This window comes from Synchiropus splendidus, chromosome 10 (genome assembly GCF_027744825.2).
Source record: "Synchiropus splendidus isolate RoL2022-P1 chromosome 10, RoL_Sspl_1.0, whole genome shotgun sequence".
NCBI lineage: Eukaryota > Metazoa > Chordata > Actinopteri > Syngnathiformes > Callionymidae > Synchiropus > Synchiropus splendidus.
In genome coordinates, this window is record NC_071343.1 from 19,744,252 (window position 1) to 19,768,854 (window position 24,603).

At 47.6% G+C, this 24,603-nt stretch overlaps 1 protein-coding gene across 3 annotated transcripts in view; it reads right to left on the minus strand.

Moving 5' to 3' along the window:
* Positions 1–216: 216 nt before the first annotated feature.
* The window catches only part of LOC128765515 (NACHT, LRR and PYD domains-containing protein 3-like), a 36,272-nt gene continuing 11,885 nt past the window's right edge, over positions 217–24,603 (minus strand). The window contains exons 1-14 of one of the 3 annotated variants that reach the window (XM_053876185.1): positions 12,559–12,618; positions 11,288–11,406; positions 10,807–10,885; positions 10,591–10,731; positions 10,382–10,495; positions 9,681–9,759; positions 9,335–9,554; positions 7,382–9,176; positions 7,125–7,301; positions 5,560–5,736; positions 4,562–4,738; positions 4,293–4,466; positions 3,938–3,984; positions 217–3,567 (exon numbers count right to left, since the gene is read on the minus strand). In XM_053876185.1, the coding sequence (XP_053732160.1) occupies positions 3,029–3,567; positions 3,938–3,984; positions 4,293–4,466; positions 4,562–4,738; positions 5,560–5,736; positions 7,125–7,301; positions 7,382–9,176; positions 9,335–9,554; positions 9,681–9,759; positions 10,382–10,495; positions 10,591–10,731; positions 10,807–10,885; positions 11,288–11,327 (3,759 nt within the window). In that variant the 5' untranslated portion in view covers positions 11,328–11,406; positions 12,559–12,618 and the 3' untranslated portion in view covers positions 217–3,028. Of the gene's footprint in view, positions 3,568–3,937; positions 3,985–4,292; positions 4,467–4,561; positions 4,739–5,559; positions 5,737–7,124; positions 7,302–7,381; positions 9,177–9,334; positions 9,555–9,680; positions 9,760–10,381; positions 10,513–10,590; positions 10,732–10,806; positions 10,886–11,287; positions 11,407–12,558; positions 12,619–24,603 lie in introns of those variants that run through there. The other 2 variants (XM_053876186.1, XM_053876183.1) reach the window with 2 other exon arrangements.

A 24,603-nucleotide genomic window follows, 5' to 3' on the forward strand; every position in this document is an offset into this window, starting at 1 on the left:
TTGTTGTATTTGTGGCGCCCTACGGTGGTCGGCGTCCAAATGTACAGTATATGAAATATAGCCCAAATTACGAGTCCAACAACGGCACCTTGGGAATTTCAGATTAATAACTAAGGACACGCAGGTCCGCTTACTCGGGAGACATGAGACAGGGTTCCAGTTGCATGTTAATAAATATAGATACTTTAATAATACAAATAATTCTAAAATCCAAGAATCAAAAATAAAAGTAACAAGACTGTAGTGGAGCTGGGGCGCACCAGGATGGGGGACACCCTCTAAGACAGCGGGTCCAACCACACAACAAACTGATGAACCCGAAAAACGCATCCAAGCTGCACAAACATGCAAACGTGTCCCCGACAGCACAGCACACGATAAAAGGAACCGCCACCAGGTCACCTACACCATCCAGGCCCCAGCTGCTACAAGAAGAGTGTCAATGGCAGACCGGGTCAGAGAAACAAAGAAACAAAATACGTGAAAGACTAAGTCAATAATGAACTAACAAGAAAAGGAATATCAGAGACAACCCAGAATTTACAAATCACAAAACAAAAGAAACCTGCCTTTGAAGCTTGGACCTTTCTACAGCTCCATTTCTTGCTCTCTGGTAGTGTTCTGGAGTGTTCTGTTTGTTTCTAAGGAGGCTGCTTCCTCTCCGAGCCCATGCGCAGCATGCTCGACAGCGAGCCCGCCGTCTTGCGTGAACTCTCCAGCTTCTCCACGTGTTCAGTAATTCCCTCACCAAACAGCGAGTCCTCAGAATTGGGGACACCAGCGAGGACGCGTCTCTCTTTGTTCCCCAGTCCCGAAAGGCCAAGCCACATGTTCCACGCTGCCATTTGTAACAGCGCTTGCCTCCGGCCTTGATGAAGGCCTGTGCCATCCGTAAGAAGGTGGCCATGGACACTTGGGCCTCGTGTAGCTCCTCTGGGGTCAGGTCCTCTTTGCCGTAGAGCATCCTGTCCATGGAGCAGGCCAAAAGAGACATATTGTTGGCCAACGCCGTGACCTGCGTCGCACAATTGTATACCCTGTCGACCAGGGCATAAGTATAGCGAGAATGCTCGTCCGGGATGACCTGCTTCCTTGTTGCCCTCGGTGAAGGATTGGCGCCAGGCACAAGGCCAGCGGGTCGCCCAGCGGAGGGAGGCCTTTCCTCCAGTCGACTCCGTCCACCTTTGCATACGGTTCGTATGCATCGGCTGGAGTCTTGACGTTCGCTGGGGCCTCCATGTCCTTCTTTAAGAATCCCCACAACGACGGAATCTTCAGGCACGTGGTCGACGGCCTCCTCTTTGGCTTGGATTTGAGCTCGTGCACCGAGCAAGACAAGTCTTCTTCCTCAGGAGGATGTGGGTCCTGCGGGGGTTTTAATCCCAGCCTCTCCATCGCCGACGCGATGAGCTCTGGCATATCGTCGAGTGGGAAACGTCTCGGTGGTGGAGACGTTTCCCACTCGGGCCTTCCTACAGGGCCAAGTCCTGAGCCGGCGCGGGGACGTAGGCAAACAGAAGCTCCGGGTCCTCCTCCACGAATACCCGGACCTTGGCGCTCTCATCATACTCGTCCCAGGACTTCATCTTTGGCCGCTTGCCCTTACCTTTGGTCGTGGGCTGGCGCGCCTTGGGCTTGGGCGGCTTAGCCTTCTCGACCAGGCCACCGAACCACGAGCGGAGGGCCTCCCTCCTCCGCCGTTCCCCCGCAGGAAGGTCGGCGCATGCGATGCACTTCATAACATTACACATTGACGAGGCAAATGGACAGCCATTCAGCCGCGGGGATTGTTGGTGTCCTGATGGGAAATCCGAGCACCGATCCGGGACAACAGGTCGTCGAACTGGATGGGTTCAGCCGAAAGTACCGCTGGAACCGCTCGTCATCCAGCCGAAGCTCCTGGAGGAGGTGGTGAAACTCGGCGAATTGCGAGCGATTTCGGAGGACATCATGTACCCACAGATGTTGTTTTTTCCTTTTTTTCGAAAAGATAAAGCGCCGCTACAGCTTGTACGTGACCAAGCTCCGCCATCTTTAAATCCACAATTCACAACCTTAGACCACGCCCCCCGGCGACTTTGCCGACGTGTTCGAACCGGGTAGGTGGCAACTAATCACGACCTGAGCAAGCTACCAGCTACTGACGACGCTACTGTGACTAAAAAGGCACGTTCGGTGTGAACGTACCTTTAAGCTTCCTGATTACTGTGACTCTGTCACACCACACTCTGTCACACCACGGCCGTAACCTTTCCAACCAGAAACAGGGACACGATAGGAGGAATTCAAATGGCCTGCGGAGAGTCCTCTGTGGTACAGTACATGTCATTTTCCATGATGGTGAGCTTCGACTATTATTCCTCTAGTGACAGTTGCTGATCTACTGAGAGGAGCTCAGCTGCACGCTTCCTCACTGATACCATTCTAATCACTTCAGTGGGGAATCTTGGTGGGAAAAGACAAAGATCATGAGGGGAATCTAGATTTTCTGTTCATTTACAGTGGCATAAAATGTTTTCAGACACCTTTAGAATTTGACCCAATCTCAAATATGATTTTTTTTCTGTTTCAAAATGGCTGCAATATTTTGACACAAACAAATACAAATGCTTTTTGTGGCTCCACAAATGTTGTCATTCAATCAGATATTTCAAAGTTGATCTGAACTCTTCACTAAAGGTCGACCGACAGTTCAAGAGTTCATGGATGAAGATTGTTGTCATGTGATCTGTCCACAGGGAAGAAGAAGGACAGACGGGTTTGAGAATGTGCTGAAGTCTTCTTCACGTGAGGATGGAGACTTGGAGGAGTCTTTCAGTGACTGAACACAGTGATGATAGAAGGAGCAGAAAGATACCACTCAGCAGAACATGAAGACGTTCACAGGAGAAAGGAGAGTGATGAAAGAGAAAGTTTCTCTTCTTCAAACATCTCACATTCTTTTGTTCTTTTCTGTCGTAGAACATGTTTGTTTCAGAAACAGATTCATTCCTCACTTTCAGCAGTTTGGATGGGGATTTGAACACATTCACACACTCAGGTCACACACACGCACTGAGGAACCAGAACCAGGAGCCTCTCTGAGTCCAAATCCCAGGTGCAAAGGTTCAGTGGAGGTGAATAAGGTGTAGAGGGGGGTCCTGACTCCAGAGGAGACTCTGTAGACTTCCAAAACTCCAGCAGTTGCATTCAGCAACACTGCAACTCTGTGAGAGACTTCTGAGCTCTTGATGGCAGTTTCTCTCTTATTGTGACAGAATTTATATCCAGCATCATCAGAGCAGCTCAGACTCCAGGAATAACGGTTCTGTCCAAACTCAGACTGGTCTTCTTTCCTTCCGCCTCTCCTGAGAGTCACAGCCACAGAAACTCTTCCTCTCCACTCCACCTCCCAGTAACAGGGACCAGTCACAGCATCTCTGCTCATCACCTGAGGACACCGCTCAAACCTGTCGGGATGGTCCAGATACTCCTGATCCTCGGTCACTAGCTCCACCATGTTGTTGTTGTTGGACAGAAGGAGGCGTCGGTGAGCTGTGTCTGGGTCCAGTGAGAGTGGACAGAAGTCTGAGAGAAGAAGACACACGTGGTGATGATGGAGGAAGAACAGACTGTTGGTCAACATGAGCTACAGTGGAGATCGTGAGCCCACAGGTCCAAACTGTGTCGGGTCAACAGAACTGAAGAGAGTGAATGAATCAATATTGGATGATGAGGAAAGTCCACAGTGCTGCTTCTAGATCTGCACGGAGGCTCCTCACTAGCTGTAGCTGGACACCACGTTGGTGAGCCGTGTTCTGGGAAGTGACCTGGACTTGATGAAGACAAGTTCCAGCAGCATATCCAAGGGTCACATGACGTCACTAACATCACAGCTGCTCCACTAGAAGCTGACAGAGTCGAGGAGCTCTCATGAAGCAACAAGACACAGACTTACATCTCTCCAGTCCAGATGTTAACCTCTGTGGTCCACAGTGATCCAGCCTGGAGGAAGAAAGATTCAGAAGGATGAGAGCAGATCCATGGGACTTCAGATGTTTCAGGACAATTGCTAAGTGGATGACAACAAAGATTGATCTCTAAACAGCAGCTCAGTCTCTACTGTCTCCTGGGTGCTTCCACTGGTGTCCAGCAGGAGAACATGTCATGTGTTTGGATTCATGTGCTCAGTTCAGATGAGTAGTCTGAACAGCGTCACACACCCACATCCTCTCTGTCTGCTTCTGGATCACATGTTCAGTTTCTTCAGCTCTTTGGAGCTCAGTCAGTGAGCTCTGCGACTCTGTCCATACCTGAGAGTCTCCAGCCTCCAGTCTGGACTCTCCAGTCCAGCACACAGCAGCTTCAGTCCTGGTCCTCCTGGATGGTTGAAGCTCAGGTCCAGCTCTCTCAGATGGGAGGGGTTAGAGGTCAGAGCTGAGGCCAGAGAAGCACAGCCTCTCTCTGAGACCCTACACCCTGACAGACTGTGGTGACGGAGGAACAGTGTTTCAGAGAATCATTAGATCAGAACCGTCCAGTTGTGGAGCAGAACTGAAGAGAGGAGCTGATGTGTTCTGACCTGAGAGTCTCCAGGTGACAGTGTGGACTCTTCAGTCCAGCAGATAGCAGCTCCACTCCTGGATCCTTTAGGTCGTAGTTGTAGCTCAGGTCCAGTTGTGTCAGACGAGAGGACGGAGAGCTGAGGACTGAGGACAGAAGGGAACCACTTCTCTCTGACAGCAAACACCAGCTCAGGCTGTAAAAGAGATGAGTGTCATCAACAACCGAGACTTTTCAAATCCTTTATTTTGACAAGACATTAAACTCTCTAACTTGAGCTGAAAGCAGTGGAGGTGAGTGTGGGGGACAAAGGAGGGTCGACCAATAGGAAAGGTTCTGACTTAACAGTCAGCGTGTCATTGGTCGATCACCTTCTCTCTTCAGCCACCTGATTGGTCAGCACCTCTGAATGGTGCTCCAGCACAAGTTGCTGTGCTTTTCTAGCAGCAGCACATGGAGCATCTGACTCAGTGGGAAATGTGGAAACACAGATGCAAACTCACAGAAGTCCATGTTCAAGCGCCACACTGAGACAGAAGCTAATGCTAATGCTGGAATAGCACCTCATTCTGTGTAGGCAGCACTTGATGTTCAACTTTGAAATATGTTGTTGTATTTCCTGGGCCGTGGCAAGACAGAGGTCACCAGGGCATAATATATAATATTGATCTGCAGAGCTCCAGTATCAATGTCACCAGAGTTGTTGGTCTACAGAGCATCAGCTACAGACGGGCTTGTCTTCATAGTAGTGCAGTGTGGGCAAAGACAATGAACCCAGACGCTCCAAAGCACTGTCACTTTGCTTCCACTGTTGGAGCCGTGAAGCAGCAGCAGTTGAGCTCCAGAATCTGCTATTTTAGAACCTCAGTGCAGGAGGAACCTGCTGAAGACTGATGCTACTGAGAATCAGCTGCTGCGTTGAAGAGCAACCCGATGAGAAAACTGTGACTCTCTGAAGCTGGAGTCTTCACCTCTGACTTTCACATTTCAGCTCTGAAGCTGGACACATGTTCTGACCTGAGAGTCTCCAGGTGACAGTGTGGACTCTTCAGTCCAGCACACAGCAGCTCCACTCCTGGATCCTCCAGGTCGTAGTTGTAGCTCAGGTCCAGTTGTGTCAGACGAGAGGACGGAGAGCTGAGGACTGAGGACAGAAGGGAACCACTTCTCTCTGACAGCTGACACCTGCTCAGGCTGTGAAAGAGACAAGTGTCATGAACAAGACTTTTTCAATCCTCTGTTTTGACAAGACTTTCAACTCATTATTTGAGGACACAGTGAACTCTTTCCATTCAGAAGATTATCATCACATGATTGTTGGAATATTTGAAGCACTTTTACATCAGTCAGGATCAACTTGAGACAAAAGAAACATGAAGACAAAAACACAAACATGATAAAAAAGCAACAAAATATTGGGGGTGTTGTCGTCCACAAGGAGACTTTATCGTCAGCTCCCTCTCTAATATAGAGCAGGAAAAGCTTCTGTAGAAGAGCAGACTTCCGCATAAACTATTGTGACGTCAGTGAATGATGCTGGATTTGTGGAACATAAACAAGGATTCAAAAATCATTCAGTCAGCTTCCTGGAATCACTGTACTGCAGCGCCCCCGTGTGGCTGAGTCTGTGACTGTTGGCAGTGAGAATGCTGGACACTCGAGACAGAGGACTTCAGACTAGTGACTTTGTCATCATCAGATGTCGTCCTCCATTGTCCCAGTGTTGAAGTGTTGAGTGATGCAACCATAGCGTTAGCTCTGCAGTTGAGTGTTAGCATTACAACAGCAGCAGCTTTTGATTCATCTGGACCAGTGTTCACATCTGGCCCGTTCCCATGGTAACCATCATCTCACCTCCACGTGTGACAGCTGACACCAACATCATGGGACCAAGTCACACATGTGCAAGTCCCAAGTCATTTCTTTTTGAGCAAGTCAAGTCACCCAATCTACTGGCCAGTCTGATCTTCATCAGTTGAAAAGACAAGACACGAGTGTCACGTCATGTCAGTCTGATTTGCATTGTAGTTACTGATATTCAGGAGAAGACATGGAGTCAAACTCAACAGCAGCATCAGGACATCACAGGGTCACCATTATCAGAGCCATTGATGGGCACAACTATGAATGAAAGATCAAGGTCATGATGGAGTTGGCTGGCAGGTCATTTCGCTCAGTTACTCCACTGCTGCTGTTAGTTCATCAAACTAGTTGATGAACTGAACACCTCCCACCTCCACCACTGGATCACATCAATACTATCCTACTAACATAGCAGTAGTTTACACTAAGAACAGGTCGCCAAGTGACTCTGAGTGGGGAAAGAAAAGGCTCATTAAAAAGGGACAGATATGACCAGACTCTTTCTTCTCTCTGCTCCTTTTGATCCCTGAAATCACATGGAGATGGAAGATGCTGCTGTGTGTTTGCTGGAACATGGGATGGAAATACATTTCTTCTGCTTCACAATCTCATCCAGCTCAGGGTTTAGTTTATTTTTTGTTTTTGTTAAGTTGTTTTTTTGTCCCCACCACTGACTTTCACATTTCAGCTCTGAAGCTGGACACATGACGTGTTCTGACCTGAGAGTCTCCAGGTGACAGTGTGGACTCTTCAGTCCAGCAGACAGCAGCTCCACTCCTGGATCGTCCAGCTTGTAGTTGTAGCTCAGGTCCAGTTGTGTCAGACGAGAGGACGGAGAGCTGAGGACTGAGGACAGAATGGAACCACTTCTGTGTGACAGCTGACAGTCTCTCAGTCTGAATAAAAAGAACAAGGAAATCAAACCTTCATGTTCCGTTCACATCATCAGAGATGTTTCAGTGTTTCATCCACTTACAGAACTTGTTTTGAAGCTTGGACCACAGGCAGGAGCCTCTCAAGAACCTTGTCTGAACCAGAGTATTTCTTCAGGTCAAACACCTCCAAATCTTCCTCTGAGGACAGTAAGATGAAGGCCAGGGTGGACCACTGCGCAGGAGACAGTTGAGCTGTGGAGAGACGTCCTGACCTCAGCTGCTGTTGGACCTGCTCCACGAGAGAAGTGTCCTTCACTTCACTCAGACAGTGGAACAGATTGATGATTCTCTCTGGAGACACTTTCTCACTTATCTTCTCCTTGATGAGCTCTGCTGTGTGCTGATGGCTCCAGGAGCTACTTCCTGTCTGTGTCAATAAACCTGGGAGGAGACTCTGGCTGCTTTGCAGAGAAAGACCCAGAAGGAAGCGCAGGAACAAGTCCAGATGTCCATTTGGACTTTCGACAGCTTCATTTATTGCTCTCTGGTAGAACTGTTTCATGTGATGTTTGTGTCTTAAGATTCTTGTCAGTACAGATGTTTGTTGTGAATCGAGTAGATTGACTCCAGAGTTGAAAAACTTGAGGTGGACATAAAGAGCAGCCAGAAACTCCTGAAGACTGAGGTGGATGAAGCAGAAGACCTTGTCCTGGTACAGTCCTCTCTCCTCTCTGAAGATCTGTGTGAAGACTCCTGAGTAAACTGCAGCAGCTGTGATGTCGATGCCACACTCTGTAAGGTCTGATTCATAGAAGATCAAATTTCCTCTCCGCAGCTGCTCAAAAGCCAGTTTTCCCAGAGACTCAGTCATCTTCCTGCTCTCAGGATCCCAAACTGGGTCTGTCCCAGCTCCTCCATGGTACTTGAGCTTCTCAACTTTGGCCTGAACCACCAGGAAGTGGATGTACATCTCAGTCAGGGACTTTGGCAGCTCTCTGGTCTCTCTGCTCTTCAACATGTCCTCCAGAACTGTGGCAGTGATCCAGCAGAAGATGGGGATGTGACACATGATGTAGAGGCTTCGTGAGCTCCTGATGTGAGAGATGATGGTGGTCTGCTCCTTATCTCTGAACCTCTTCCTGAAGTACTCCTCCTTCTGGAGGTCAGTGAACCCTCTGACCTCGGTCACCATGTCCACACACTCAGGAGGGATCTGATTGGCTGCTGCAGGTCGTGTGGTGATCCAGAGGTGAGCTGAGGGAAGCAGCTTCCCCCTGATGAGGTTGGTCAGCAGGACGTCTACTGAGGTGGACTCTGTAGCTTCTGTCAGGACCCGACTGTTGAAGTCCAGAGGAAGTCGACACTCGTCCAGACCGTCCAAGATGAACAGAACCTGGACTCCATTAAAGCTGCTGAGTCCTGATTCTTTGATTTCAGGAAAGAAGCGATGAACAAGTTCCACCAAACTCAACTGCTTCTCTTTCAGCAGGTTCAACTCTCTGAAGGTGAAAGGAAACATGAGCTGGAAGTTCTGGTGGGCTTTGTCTTCAGCCCAGTCCAGAGTCAGCTTCTGTGTCAGGAGGGTCTTCCCAATGCCAGCCACGCCCTTTGTCAGCAGGCTCCTGAATGGTCCCTCTCTCTCAGCTGAGGCTTTAAAGAGGTCTTCCTGTCTAATTGTAGTTTCTGTTCTGCTCTGCTTCCTGGTCACTGCTTCGATCTGTCGGACCTCGTGCTCCTGGTTGACCTGGTCTGTGCCCCCCTCAGTGATGTAGAGCTCTGTGTAGATCTGATTCAGAGGGGCGGAGTTTCCTGCTTTAGCCACTCCCTCAAACACACTGTGGAACTTCTTCTGCAGGCTCCTCTTCAGTCGTCCTGCACACGCTCCAGCACGACTTCCTGAATGAACAGAGAAGTCACATGATCAGAGGATTCTGGAAGGTGACGCTGCTCAAGCTTCAGTTCATTCTTCTCATCAGCTCCAAGTATTTCAGCTCAAATGGACCTTTAGAAAAAAGGCTTCACATTCAGCAGGTTGAAGGTTCAAATCCTCTTACTGCTCCACACACGACCAGCAAGCTCCTCCTCCTCCATGCTCCTCAGGAGCTTCATGATGAAGTCCAGGAAAGCTTCTCTGCTGCTCCTCATCTGCTCCTCATCACACTTCACCTTCACCTCTTCCTCATCATTCTGGTATTTGGGATCATCTGGACTGAGGAACCTTTGGACTCTCCTCACTTCCTTCTTCACCAGGGTCATGACAGTCTCCTCAAGGAGCTGCAACATAAACATGTGACCTGATCATGTGAGAGAAACCCTGCTGACCTTCAGAGGTGACCAGAATCCTGACTGGAGAGTTAGCATCTGTTGTAGTTAGCAGGAGGAGCTAACACTTGAACACACCTGAAGTGTGGAGTCCAGATCTGTCTGATGCTGCTGGACACACTGGAGACTGAGAACATCTGAGACCTGCTGCTCCTCTCTGTGAAGAACACCAGGCAGTAAATCAGCTCTACTTTCAGAGGTGAAACAGAACAATCTAGTTCCAGATTCATGGAAACCGGAGTAAACAGACGTGAACTCATGTTTCATCAGTTCAGTTCACTGCTTCTTCTCTTGAATGTGCAGTTTCCTCGTCGTGGAGCAGCACTTTTGACTCCAGTTGAATAAACATCAGAACCTGCCATAACAACCAGCATTTCCAGATAGTGGGAAGAATAAAGACAGTCTCATCTGATCTCATAAAAATGCTTCCAGAAGACTTGGAGGATAAGAACGTAGGAGGTTGTTTAGAATTCTGCTGCTTGATGCAACAACTCAAACCCTTCTTCACCAACAGATGAATGATGCAGTGCAGTAAAGTTCATAAAGTATCAGTAGTAAAGTTTATATTGGGCACGAAGGTGTGGAATTCTTTCTGAGTCCAGCAGCAGCTGTCTGTCTGACAGCAGCAGCTATTAGCTCTATTATTGTTGTCCATGCTGAAATATCAACTGAGGTGAAGCTGCTGAACATCTGAGGGCTTCAGTCCAAGCAGAAGGTGCCTCAGAGACCTTTGTACAGACCCAGCAATCACATGAGTGGAGAGGGACAGAAACCCTCACCTCTCTCCTGAAGGCCCTTGTCCACCTTTGAAATAAATGTTAAGATTCTTCGATGCGCCACTCTTCAGAGACACACAGCTGAGTTCAGGATCTTCTGGTTTCTCCCGATTAAGCCTGATGGAGACACAACTCTGATGAACACTCCAATCTATGATTCACCATCTGATCACCAGATGCCCCCTCAGTCTTGTGCCTGGTCTGCCACTCACTTGCTCCTCCTCTGATCGTTCTGTACACTACTGAAGCCAACAGGTCTATCCATAGACCAATCACTCTTCAGAGACACACAGCTGGGAGCAGGTCCAGGTCTGTGTCCTCGTCCAGCAGCTTCTGATGTGAGTGGCTCTGAGCTGAACACAGAAGTTGCTGTGTGAAAATGGTATTTGTAGCTCTGACAGAAGAATTGATCTTCTTGATCTTCTCACCTCTGAGCTCTGGTCTGGCTGCCATGGTCCTCACCCAGAGGGACTTTAGAGGGAGGAGCTTCCTCCTCTCTTTCCACACCTTCACACAAACACAACAGCATCATCACTGGTGGTTCTTGTCAACAACAGAACTTCATTCATCAGGTTCAGAGCAGCAGAACAAAGTCATGAGAGAAGAAAGGAGACATGGAGGTCAGCATTGTGAGGTCTGATGGTGGATGGAAGAACCTGCTGCTCATCAGAGCCACTGGTTCTTCTCTGTGACCTCACTGACCTCAGTCTCAGCTCAACCTTACACAGCGCTTTCTATCCTCATCCAGCAACCCAAGTGCTTTTCGCTGAGTCACCCATTCACACACTGACGGCAGTAGGCTGCGACGCAAACATGCCAGGATGCTGGGATCAAACCTGCAACCTCACAATCACAAGCCGACCTCTCGACCATTTGAGCTACATTCTGTTGTGTTAGAAAGTGGCTGACCTGTGAGCATCGCTCCGCTGGTCTGAAGACTTGTGTCCATGTTTGCAGATGAAGCTTCCAGCTCCTTCTGATCCTCACTCTGATGGAGGGACCTCGCCCAGTGAGCGAGGGGCTGTGTCCTGTGAAAGATTAACTCAGGTGTTGTTTGTGTTTGTCGTTCACCTCAGACGTGCGTCTGTGTGTGTGTCGCCTGGTCATCGGCTTTCACTCGCGTAGCTTGTCTTTTCAAGTTTAAAATCTCTTTCATTTTCACATCAATATTCAATCTTCAACAGTTCCATGTTTGCGTCACTGAGACTGCCTCCATCCACCTGACCATTTTAATATGGAGTCCTTTCATGCTCCTCAGACAGGGAATTGGGAATAGCTTAAAACTGGTGGGTGAGCACAGTAAAACACTGCAACGACTCATCAGAACTTCTTTGACTTTATAAAGCAATTCCCCAACTACTGCTGAAACCAAAACAAGTTACTCAGTATCAATTTCCATGAAACAAAATACCTGACTGTTGCAACACTGACATCAAAACAAGATGCGGTGCATAAGTTTTTTGTGGGTCACAACAGTGAACTCTGTCCACTCAACCAGCAGTGATACTGAGAGAGAGAGAGAGAGAGAGAGAGAGCACAATCCTGCATCAGTCTTCACTGAACAATAACATTTCAGCACCTTAGTGTCCTGAATACTTGACTGACCTTGACTGTAATAACTAACAAGTGATATCTTCATGAGCTCCTCCCAATCTCACTGCACTTCTTTACACGCTCATATTGGCTCGACACAAGCCTCCAATCTACGCCTCATTTGGCCCGTCAAACAACTTTTCAACCTTTTCCTCGACAGGTGAAACCTGCTGATCGTACTGACTGTATGAACCAGAGGGACAACGAAACCAAATAAAGTCCTGACAAATAAAGTCCTGCGCCATTATTACATTTGGTTGAGAGCTGCGCAAATACGTCAGTCATTGACATAAAACAAATATTTCCCAAAATGGAGCAAAGTATGGCATTAATCAGGTAACAGAGAAAGCCACAATTATTATGGAAACTATAACAATAATGTTTGAAATATCAATAATTTGGGCCTGTTTTTATTCAACTCCAGCACCAGAACCAGACAGACAAGAAAACCAGGCCAGATTCTATCAAACTGCATAATGTAGTTTTAAATCTGGAGAGAATTCAACAACCTCAGCAGCGTCTGTCAGACAATGAAGCCTCTATAAACACAAGCGCAGAACAAATCAAGCATCCATGTATGAACTCACCTCAGCTCTTCGCTCACCTTTCAAAAACAATATTGAACTTTCAAGACTGAACTTTCTAAAGAGGAAGTTGTCTTCGCTGGCCACACCTAAATTCTTTAAATGCTTGAAGTACTTTCACTTCTGTTCAGCGGATCATAGCTGCTTTTTACGATTGTTTCAGCAGCAAATTATTTCAGAACTCATTCATATTGGACATTCTCATATTTTCATTTGAGCCTGTCATGTGAATTTTCCTTGTTTTTTCTTTGCTTTCTCTCAGTTGCTTCAAATCTAGTTGATATCTTTGAGGAGGATTGTTGGGAGACAGGAGGAACAGCTCGACCTTCTTCTTTCCTCCAGGAGATGGCGATGTTGCGATCACAACTAAGAACCACCAGTCCCCTCAAGTGTCCTGCAGTGGAAGCAATGAACTGCAATTTCTCCTCTCAACTGCCCCTATAAGCGGCATGTGCGTCGCCATATTCACTCCAGTTTCAGTTAATTATTCTGTGCTTTTCTCCGTCAAATGCTCAAAAGGAATTTCCATCCAGGACAGGCAGCGTGCAGGTCACCTGTGTATGGATGAGGGGTCCTCAGTAGAACGACTGCGTGTCATACAGCTACACCTTTGGTCTACGGACTGATGAATGACGTTACACTGGTGACTGAAAAGTAATATTGAGGGAACGGTCTGGATACGCGTGGTGTGATCGGACTAGACAGCGCTCAACCAGGCCACTCATTGCCATCCTCGCTGTCATGATGTTTTTATCCAATATCACAACACATATTTTATCTTGAGTTCAATTTCCCGAGTGCAATTATAAGAAGCGGGCAGCAGGTGGAAGTAGCACTGTAGCCCCAAGGAGATCGTGAGTCCGACAAGGTTGGATTGTCTGCATTCAAAATCAATTTGGATTTGGATGAGAATTTCAGAAAATGATTTGATTTTGGTCACTGATCTGCATCTTTTTTTGCCACCAATTCATGCAAGATTTACACAGTGAAGTAACTCAGGCAACTCTTGTCTTGAACGGAGAGATTTTAATATCAACTTCTACGTATACTCAGGCACTTTCAGCTTCAGACTCACATATACACATACACCGTCACCTGGCTTCTTCACTCCAACACCGTCTGCTGCTGCTCAGTCACCAGCGTGATGTCCGAACTTCCTAGCATGAGAACTCTTCCCTCTGCTGTGACTACCGCAGGCTTTCAGGCAAAGGTAAGCGACTTCATGCATCAGCATTACTGTGGTGTTTCCCGTCTTTGTATACTATGGCACACTCATAGGCTTGAAGTGGAACTGCCCATCTCTGGATTCTGGGAGAAGCCTTCTGTGGAACTGCTTTCAACTCATTGAAAAGTGACAATAATGGTTCATAATTTGTCACAATGGTGAATTTGTTCCCATAAAGGTACTCGTGGAATGTCTTTATCCCAAACAACGGGTGAAAAACGTGACAAATTGCCTGAGACTGTGCAGCCTGTCTCTCCAGTGGTAAACTGGTTTACCCAGCTGCGTGAGGACAACGATTTGCTTTGCTTATTTGTGTTAAGTGCTGTTATTTTGTACTTTACACTGTTTGTTCCCATGGAAAGGGAGGGGCAAATGTGTATATGGTTATTACCGTCAAGCAGTGTGTGACAGTAACCATCTGAATAAACGGCACAGTTGAAACACAGTATCATCTCCGTATATTGAGACATAATACACACAAAGAATAAACACAAAAATCGAATTATCCAATCATTTTAATGGGGAATCTTGGAGGTAAAAGACAAAGATCCATTTACAGTGGCAGGAAATATTTGATTTCATTCCTCACGGTCAGCAGTTTGGATGGGAATTTGAACCAGCGTCCCCAGTTTGTTGGAGCAACACACTCACACACCCGGGTCACACACACACACATACTGAGGAACCAGGAGCCTCTCTGAGTCCAAATCCCAGGTACAGAGGTTCAGTGGAGGTGATGAAGGTACGAAGGTGAGTCCGCACTCCAGAGGAGACTCTGTAGACTTCCAAAAATCCAGCAGGTGCGTTCAGCAACACTGCAACTCTGTGAGAGACTTCTGAGCTCTCGATGACAGTTTCTCTCTTATTGTGACAGAATTTATATCCAGCATCATCACAGCTCAGACTCCAGGAATAACGGTTCTGTCCAAACTCAGACTCATCTTCTTTCTTTCCGTCTCTCCTGAGAATCACAGCCACAGAAACTCTTCCTCTCCACTCCACCTCCCAGTAACAGGGACCAGTCACAGCATCTCTGCTCATCACCTGAGGACACCGCTCAAACCTGTCGGGATGGTCCAGATACTCCTGATCCTCCGTCACTAGCTCCACCATGTTGTTGTTGTTGGACAGCAGGAGGCGTCGGTGAGCTGTGTCTGGGTCCAGTGAGAGTGGACGGAAGTCTGAGAGAAGAAGACACATGTGGTGATGGTGGAAGAACTCTGTTGGTCAACATGAGCTACAGTGGAGATCGTGAGCCCACAGGTCCAAACTGTGTCGGGTCAACAGTCATCTGAGACTGGTCCCACCTCAAGAGGAGAACCAGGAGGACTGGAACATCCCAGAATAATCTGGAGCAGCTGATGTCCCATGTGAAAGACACAAGTGTCTCCATGTGACGTCAGGAGCTAAGCTAGCCTGTCGCTAACACCAGTCTAGTTTAGGGAACATGGTGATGCTCAGAACTCCTGAGACTCTGGAGTCAAAGACTGAAGAGAGTGAGTGAATCAATATTGGATGATGAGGAAAGTCCACAGTGCTGCTTCTAGATCTGCATAGAGGATCCTCACTAGCTGCTGCTGGACACCACGTTGGTGAGTAGTGTTCTGGGCAGTGACCTGGACTTGATGAAGACAAGTTCCAGCAGCAGATCCAAGGGTCACATAACGTCACTAACATCACAGCTGCTCCACTAGAAGCTGACAGAGTCGAGGAGCTCTCATGAAGCAATAGCATACAGACTTACACATGTTCCAACCAGATGTTAACCTCTGTGGTCCACAGTGATCCAGCCTGGAGGAAGAAAGAGTCAGAAGGATGAGAGCAGATCCATGTGACTTCAGATGTTTCTGTTCTATTGCTAAGTGGATGACAACAAAGATTGATCTCTAAACTGCAGCTCAGTCTCTACTGTCTCCTGGGTGCTTCCACTGGTGTCCAGCAGGAGAACATGTCATGTGTTTGGATTAATGTGCTCAGTTCAGATGAGTAGTCTGAGCAGCATCACACAGCCACATCCCCTCTGTCAGTTCTGCTGCTCTGTCCATACCTGAGAGTCTCCAGCCTCCAGTCTGGACTCTCCAGTCCAGCAGACAGCAGCTTCAGTCCTGGTCCTCCTGGATGGTTGAAGCTCAGGTCCAGCTCTCTCAGATGGGAGGGGTTAGAGGTCAGAGCTGAGGCCAGAGAAGCACAGCCTCTCTCTGAGACCCTACACCCTGACAGACTGTGGTGAAGGAGGAACAGCGTTTCAGAGAATCGTGAGAGCAGAACTGTCCAGTTGTGGAGCAGAGCTGAAGAGAGGAGCTGATGTGTTCTGACCTGAGAGTCTCCAGGTGACAGTGTGGGCTCTTCAGTCCAGCAGACAGCAGCTCCACTCCTGGATCCTTTAGGTACCGATTGTGGCTCAGGTTCAGGTATGTCAGATGAGAGGACGGAGAGCTGAGGACTGAGGACAGAAGGGAACCACTTCTCTCTGACAGGAAACACCAGCTCAGGCTGTGAAAGAGAGTGTCATCAACAAACAATCCTCTATTTTGACAAGACTTTAAACTCTTGATTTGATCCTCCATCTCACATTAGCTTGAGCTGAAAGCAGTCTGTGGGGGACGAAGAAGGGTCGACTAATCGGTCAGCGCGTCATTGGTTGATCACCTTCTCTCTCCAAGCATCTGATTGGTCAGCACCTCTGAATTATGCTGTGTTTGCTGTGGTTTTGTAACAGCAGCATATGGAGCATCTGACTCAGTGGGAAATGTGGAAACACAGATGCAAACTCACAGAAGTCCATGTTCAAGCGCCACACTGAGACAGAAGCTAATGCTAATGCTGGAATAGCACCTCATTCTGTGTAGGCAGCACTTGATGTTCAACTTTGAAATATGTTGTTGTATTTCCCAGGGGCGTGGCAAGACAGAGGTCACCAGGGCATAATATATAATATTGATCTGCAGAGCTCCAGTATCAATGTCACCAGAGTTGTTGGTCGACAGAGCATCAGCTACAGACGGGCTTGTCTTCATAGTAGTGCAGTGTGGGCAAAGACAATGAACCCAGATGCTCCAAAGCACTGTCACTTTGCTTCCACTGTTGAAGCCGTGAAGCAGCAGCAGTTGAGTTCCAGAATCTGTGCTTCAGCACTGAAGGCAGAGCGAAACACAACAATGTTGTATTTGGAAAGTATGCAGCGTTACACTTGAACACAAATGTATGCATTTTCTCCTCTAGGCTCTATTTCAGAACCTCAGTCACATGACTACAGACGGAACCTGCTGAAGACTGATGCCACTGAGAACCAGCTGCTGCGTTTGAAGAGCAACCTGATGAGAAAACTGTGACTCTCTGAAACTGGAGTCTCCACCTCTGACTTTCACATTTCAGCTCTGAAGCTGGACACATGTTCTGACCTGAGAGTCTCCAGGTGACAGTGTGGACTCTTCAGTCCAGCACACAGCAGCTCCACTCCTGGATCCTCCAGGTCATAGTTGTAGCTCAGGTCCAGTTGTGTCAGACGAGAGGTCGGAGAGCTGAGGACTGAGGACAGAAGGGAACCACTTCTCTCTGACAGCCAACACCTGCTCAGGCTGGGAAAGAGATGAGTGTCATCACACGCTGAACTCTTTCCATTCAGAAGTTCATCATCACAATATTGTTGGAATATTTGAAACATTTATATCAGTCAGGATCAACTTGATGCTGGACTTTTTTTTTAAATCACAGCACTGCACCGTGCGGGAATCATGATATTACACTGATGATCATATTCATCAAGTTAACTTGCTATATTGTATGAACTGCTTTATAATGCTTTGTCTAATAAAAGACTGAATCCAACAGACGCTGTGATAACGGGTAAGGTAACCTCAATTTGATCCAACATGAAAGGTGTGTGCATGATAAGGTTAGAGGATTCATCAATGTCGCTCCAAAGCAAGGGGAGTCCACACAGGACCTGGAATCTGGAACCATGGCAACCTCAAGAGACCTGGACCAATCAGTGGAGACTACACCCTAAGATGAACTTAAATGTGTATTGAAAGGGTCAGGGCCAGAGCTAGTCCTTGTCACTCTACACCACCTGAGCGAAGGCTAAGTCAGGCGTAGTTGTGGACCCAGAGCTCTGCTAGGATAACTAGACTCCTCTGTCAGGGAATAAACTCTTTTGATTTTAACTTGTTGGTTCTTTGATGGTCATTCTCATGAGTAAATGGACACACAGGAGATATATTGGAAGTGTATGTTCCAACAAGCGTCCCCTGTGGCTGAGTCTGTGACAGTTGGCAGTGAGACTGGTGGACACTCGAGACACAGGACTTCAGTCCAGTGACTTTGTCATCATTAGATGTCGTCATCCATTGTTACAGTCCTGAAGTGTTGAGTGACACAACCATAGCGTTAGCACTGCAGCTGAATGTTAGCATTTCATCATCAGCAGGTTTTGATTCATCTGGACCAGTGGTCAGCAAGTGGAGGATTGTAGGCCGGCTCGTTCCCATGGTAACCATCATCTCACCACCATGTGTCAGCTGACACCAACATCATGGAACCAAGGTGCATATGTGCAAGTCCCAAGTTATTTCTTCTTGAGCAAGTCAAGTCACCTGATTATCTTATCTGCTAAGCTGCCAACTCCCTGGAGGAACTAGTACTGCTAGCTATCCGAATTGACAACCTGATCAGGGAGCATGCCCCGCAGAGATGGCCCACTCCTCACATGGTGCTTCCGATCCCGTCCTCCCCACCAGAATCCTGTACCCTGTCAGAGTCCCTGGTCAACCAGTCGGAACCGATGCAGGTGGGGAGAACGAGACTGACACCGGAGGAATGCCAACTCCAACTATCTCAAGGTCTCTGTTTATACTGTGGTCAACCAGGCCACATCATTCGTGCTTGTCCGGTCCGTCCCAGGGGCCCTCATCTTCCTTTCATCTCCAACAAAAAGGTTAGAGACGCTTCCCCCACCAGAGTTGGTAGAATTTATTTCCCTGCTTCTCTGCGGGAGAAAAAAAACTTGGACTCCTGTTAAAGCCTTTATTGTCTGGAGTCTGTTGCTAACAACCGTACGATTGTGCCATTGACTTGGTTGCAGGGGCGCCTCTGGGTCATGCCTTTTGGTTTCACAAATGCTCCAGCTGTTTTCCAAGCCTTGGTGAACGATATTCTCAGAGATACGATTAACCATTATGTGTACCTGGAAGATATCCTTATTTTCTCAAAGGGGGAGGGGGAACACCTGGAACATGTACACTTAGTACTTCAGAGGCTGCTGAAGAACAAATTGATTTGCAAGCCGGAGAAATGTGAATTTCACGTGAAAGAGGTCAGTTTCCTGGGCTTCATATTGGGAGAGCAATGTTTGCTTCCAGATCCAGCCAGGATGGAGGCAGTGTTAAATTGGATGACTCCTTCCAGCTGCAAACTGCTCCAGCAGTTCCTTGGCTTCGCAAACGTCTGTAGACGGTTCATCCAAAATTACGGTAAGGTTGCTACACCTCTAACCTCTCTGACATCCACTGAGAAAGAATTCGTCTGGAATCCGGAAACTGAACAGGCATTCAAGAAACTCCGAACTCTAGTCTAATGCGCCCCCATCCTACATCACCCTGACCCCAAACATCAGTTCATCATCAAAGTGAATGCTTCAGACACTGGGGTGAGCGCAGTGCTGTCTCAGAGGGACCCTATGGAGCAAAAGGTATATCCCTGCACCTTCTTTTCCAGAAGACTATCTGCAGAACGTAACTACGACATCGGAAACTGTGAGTTATTAGTGGTGGTTGCTGCCTTACAGGAGTGGAGGCACTGGCTTGAGGGTACTGAAACTCCCGTCATCGTGCTCACTGGCCACAAAAACCTGATCTACTTGAGATCTGCTAAATGTCTCAACTCACGCCAGGCCCGGTGGGCCCTGTTTCTAGGAAGGTACCGCTTTTCCATTACTTATCGACCAGGGAGCCGAAACACCAAGTCCAACACCCTCTCTCGCGTCCATTAACTCTGAGACTGAGACCATCCTTCCAGCTTCCTGCATGATCCGAGCCGCCTGCTGGGATGTGGACAGAAGCTTCATCCAGCCCCCAGCTCCACTCCATCCAATGGCCTATTCATCTCTGAACTCTGAAGACTCCAGATCTTTTAGTGGGGTCATTCTTCTAAGCTCACCTGCCATCCTGCTACATTAACCAATGTTCCTGGTGGCCAGGTAAGACTTGTGCCATTAAGAACTTTTGCAAGGCCTGGACCACCTGCAACAGGTCTAAGTACTCCCACCGTCCTCCTGCTGGTCTTTTCCAATCGCTGCCACTTCCTGGTCATTTTTGGTCCCACATTGCTGTGGATTTTGTCACAGGCCTACCTCCCTAGGCAGGTATGACAACAATTATGGCTGTTGTGGATCGATTTTCAAAGATGGCGCACTTCTTTCCCTTGGCTAAACTGCCATCTGCGGTCGACACTACCGACCTGTTGGTCTTCCACATTTTCTGCCTTCACGGTATCCCCAATGACTTGGTCTCAGACAGGGGACCACAGTTTTCCTCTCAGCCCTTAGTGTGTCACCCAGTCTAACTTCTGGCTACCACCCCCAATACAACAGAGTGACTGAAAGGGCCAAGTCTCCACTTGATGCAGCCTCTGAAACTCCTCCTCCACCTCTTGTCACCGACAACCACCCTGCTTACTCCGTCCACAAGATAGTGGACAGTAGACGCCATGGCCGGGGGATACAGTATCTGGTAGATTGGGAGGGATACGGTGCGGTCATTTTGGACCCTATGTTGATCTCTGAGGTCCACACTAATCATCCTGAAAGACCCTGTAGAGTGTCTTGAGGCCCTCCTTAAAGAGGGGGTACTGTCATGTTTGTCTCTTTCATGCTTTTATTTTGCTATTTCCTGTTGGGTTCTGTGTTTCCGTTTCCTCTTTACCTCCAGCTTCCCGAGCGACACAGCTTCCCTGGTATCACCGTGGTGCCAGCTCGTGTCGACAGATGGTTACTTAGCGTTCCAATGGTAGACTCTCCTCCGACTCCACTCTGTGTTTTTCCTGATTTTTTCAAAATTTTGTGCGTGCTTGATTTATTTGTCAGCCGCCTCCTTAGTTGCATTCCCCTCGCTCCGTTTTCTGTTTCTCGTTCTTCTCTCTTTAGATCGCGTGTGAGTGTTTTATAAAAGTCACTTTTTGGTTTTCCCTCGTTACCGTTATCTTCTCATGTGAGTGTATTTTATTCCACCACCGAGCGCTTTCTCTTTATTGGGCCTCGTGAGTTAGTTTCTGAGCGTGTTTTCATTGTCCCCCTTAATCAGGCTTGAGTTATTAATTCGCCTGCAGTCTGTTCCAGGTTTTTTCCCCTGCTCTGTTGTGTGTACTCCTCGCTCCGCGTTTTGGCGTCGACACCCTTGGTTTCTCTGTTCCTGTTTGTCTTTGTATTACTCGTCTATAGTTAAGGTCATGATGGAGTTGGCTGGCAGATCATTTCGCTCATTTACTCTGGCGCTGCTGTTAGTTCATCAAACTAGTCGCAGCTCGTCGGAATGTTCATTGTTATGTTGTTGTTTTCTTCTAAATTCCAGAGGAGCAGAAATAAAAGTGAGGAGTCATGACTGAGTCACACGTTCAGAAACCACCTAAAGTCCTCGGAAGATGGACAGAGAAGTGGAACGGTCCAAAACACCAGTGATCCACTCACATTTTAGTAGTCATTAGTACTCTGACTTACTTCATTGAAGTGAACACTCTGACTGAGGAAAGAAGGATCACTAAAAAGGGACAGATATGACAAGACTCTTTCTCTCTGCTCCTTTTGATCCCTGAAATCACATGGAGATGGAAGATGCTGCTGTGTATATGCTGGAACGTGGGTTGGAAACAAACTTCTGCGTCACAATCTCATTCAACGCAGGGTTTTTCACAGCTGTTTTTTTCCCCCATTTTTAAAATACCATATGTTGTTGTTGTTGTTGTCTCGTGTTCAAGTAACTGGTCATGGGTGTGGGCCATGAAGGTCAGGAATGGTTGTTGTGTGCCCTCTGAGGGAGGGACAACCCCAAAAGGTAACTGTTTTGGGGTTGGTGTCGGACATGTGATGCCTTTTGTTGAGAATGGGGATGCTGCAGGTATAAAGGGAATGGAAAACTTGTGTCTTGTGTCTTCCACGGTGGCACATGTGAAGTGTGTGCTGCTTTGTGAATGGCCAGCGATACTTTGAATAAAACTCTGTTTGGACATCAAGTCAAATTGAAGGATTGAAGGTTCTTCCTCGAAAATTTCTGCAGTCTCCTCCCCTGACTTTCAAATTTCAGCTCTGAAGCTGGTCACATGACGTGTTCTGACCTGAGAGTCTCCAGGTGACAGTGTGGACTCTTCAGTCCAGCAGACAGCAGCTCCACTCCTGGATCTTTCAGCTTGTAGTTGTAGCTCAGGTCCAGGTGTGTCAGACGAGAGGACGGAGAGCTGAGGACTGAGGACAGAAGGGAACCACTTCTCTCTGACAGTCCACACCTGCGCAGGCTGTGAAAGAGACATCGACAAGTCAGACTTTTTCAATCCTCTATTTGGACCAGACATTAAACTCTTTATTTGAGGATACAGGTGGAACAGATCTGCAGATCATCATCTGCCCCTTTTAAAAGCCCCATGGTTCCAACAATGGGTGCCAGATCGAATCTATTCATTCTTAGGTAACTGACTTCCGTGATCTCTTCCTATTTCCTCTGATTTAGTCTTTATCCCTCGTGAGTTCGTTCTGACCACAGCGTTTGTGATTTTGTTTTTTCCTGATCGTGTTTTTTGTACTTTCAGATTCCTTGCTCGTGATTTCCCGGTTCAGTGACACATTTGGTTGGACTTATTTTCGTTTGTGTACTTCTCCTGGTTCTGTGACACCTTCAGTTTTTGGACTTTCTATTGATCACCTGGTTCAGTGACGCTTTCTGTTTGTATTTTGAGACCTTTGTTTGGTTATTGTGAAATCTTTGTTTTGATTAAATACGATTGTTTGTTACTCTGGTCTCCTTGTTAGTCTTTTCATTAAGGCATTTGGGTCTCACTCTGCTCGAATAATTACAGTTAGATCTGGCCAAAATAACATGGACCGAGCCATAATGAAAGACTTACAAGATGCGTTTGTCACTCAGGCAACCAGGGTCAGGACTCCTGAGAATGCTACTCAGAGCATTCTCAAAGAGCTGTGATCCTCCCTGTGTTTCACCTGCTCCTTCTGCCACTCCTCAAGTGACTGAGCAGACACTCTGTCCCTGCTCCAGAACCCCTAATTCCTTCTCTCGAGAATTATTCTGGAGAGATCGGGGCAAGCTCCAGATTCTTCTTACAGTTCAGTCTGGTGACCATATGCTCGTATGTTTCTGATCGGGCTAAGATTGCTTATGTTATTAACCAACTCAAAGACCGAGTGGCTCAATGGGCGGAGTTGTTGTGAGAGTCTCATTCACCAGTGCTTGATACACTTAATTCATTTTCCACTGAAATGTGGCGCGTATTTGATGCTCCATATGAGAGTGGATCCTGTTCCTCCCGTCGCCCGCATAATCTCCAGCAGAATGTAGATCCGAGTCTGTTTCTGAGTTTTCCCTCCGTTTCCAGGTCGTTGCGGCTGAGAGCGCCTGGAACGAGCGTGCTCACAAGTCTGCTTTCTCCAGAGGCTTGTGTAGCGAGATACAGGCCCAACTATCGACTCGGAATGAGCACGAGTCATTAGAGGACCTGATCATTCTAGCTATAAAAAACAGCCCAATCTCCAGACTCCTCGCGCTACACTACTGTCATCTGCTGGTCAAAGTGGAATATTACACCCGATGAAAAACGAGTCTGAGGAACCCATGCAGGTGGGAAGAGAACATCTCTCACCTGAGGAACGACCTGTTGAGTTATGAATGGATTCTGGGGCAGATGACAATTTCATTGACTCTGTTTTTGCCCAGTCTCTCTCCATTCATTTTATTAGGTTGGATTCACCTCGCTCCCTTTGTGCCAGTGTTCTTCCTCAAGTCACTCACGGCACTGCACCTATTATACGAACAATATCTGGTAATCACTCAGAGGCAATTTTATTTCTGGTTACCTCCTCATCTTCTGCCATTGTTCTTGGTCTTTCTTCGCTCACGCTCCACAATCCTCATATTGACTGGTCCAATACGAGGATCTCTGGGTGGAGTACTCACTGTCATGCTCACTGTCCCTGAACTGGAGAGTTCCTTCCACACGCAGACAATTGCAACAGTATTTAGGTTTTGTAAATTTCTACAGACAATTCATCCGAGGTTTTAGCAAGGTGGCTTCTCCCCTCACCATTCTGATGTCCACAAAAAGGGCTTTCCTATGGACACCTTAGGCTGATTCTGCTTTCAAAGAGCTACTCTGACTGTTCTCCACGGCCCCAATTCTACGATATCCCAACCCGTCTCTTCAGTTCCTGGTGGAGGTGGACACTTCAGACTCTGGCATGGGAGCTGTTCTTCCACGATCTCACAATCTCACCTACCTCCGCTCTGCCAAACGCCTCAACGCACATCAAGCTCGGTGGGCCCCATTTCTGGGCAGGTTTGACTTCTCCATCGCTTATCGTCCTGGCAGTCAAAACACAAAACCAGATGCACTCTCCAGACTGCACGATAATTCTTCCGGTGAGGATCATTTGAACAACATTTTAGCTGTACCTTGTTTCATCAGGGCAGCTTTATGGGACGTAGAGAAGGCTGTACTGGGAGCCCAGAAGTGAGACAGGTCAAGGACCTAAGGACTGTCTGTTCGTTCCTGAGCAGGTACGCACTCGGGTGTTGGAGTGGGGTCACTCCTCAAAGTTGACTTATCAT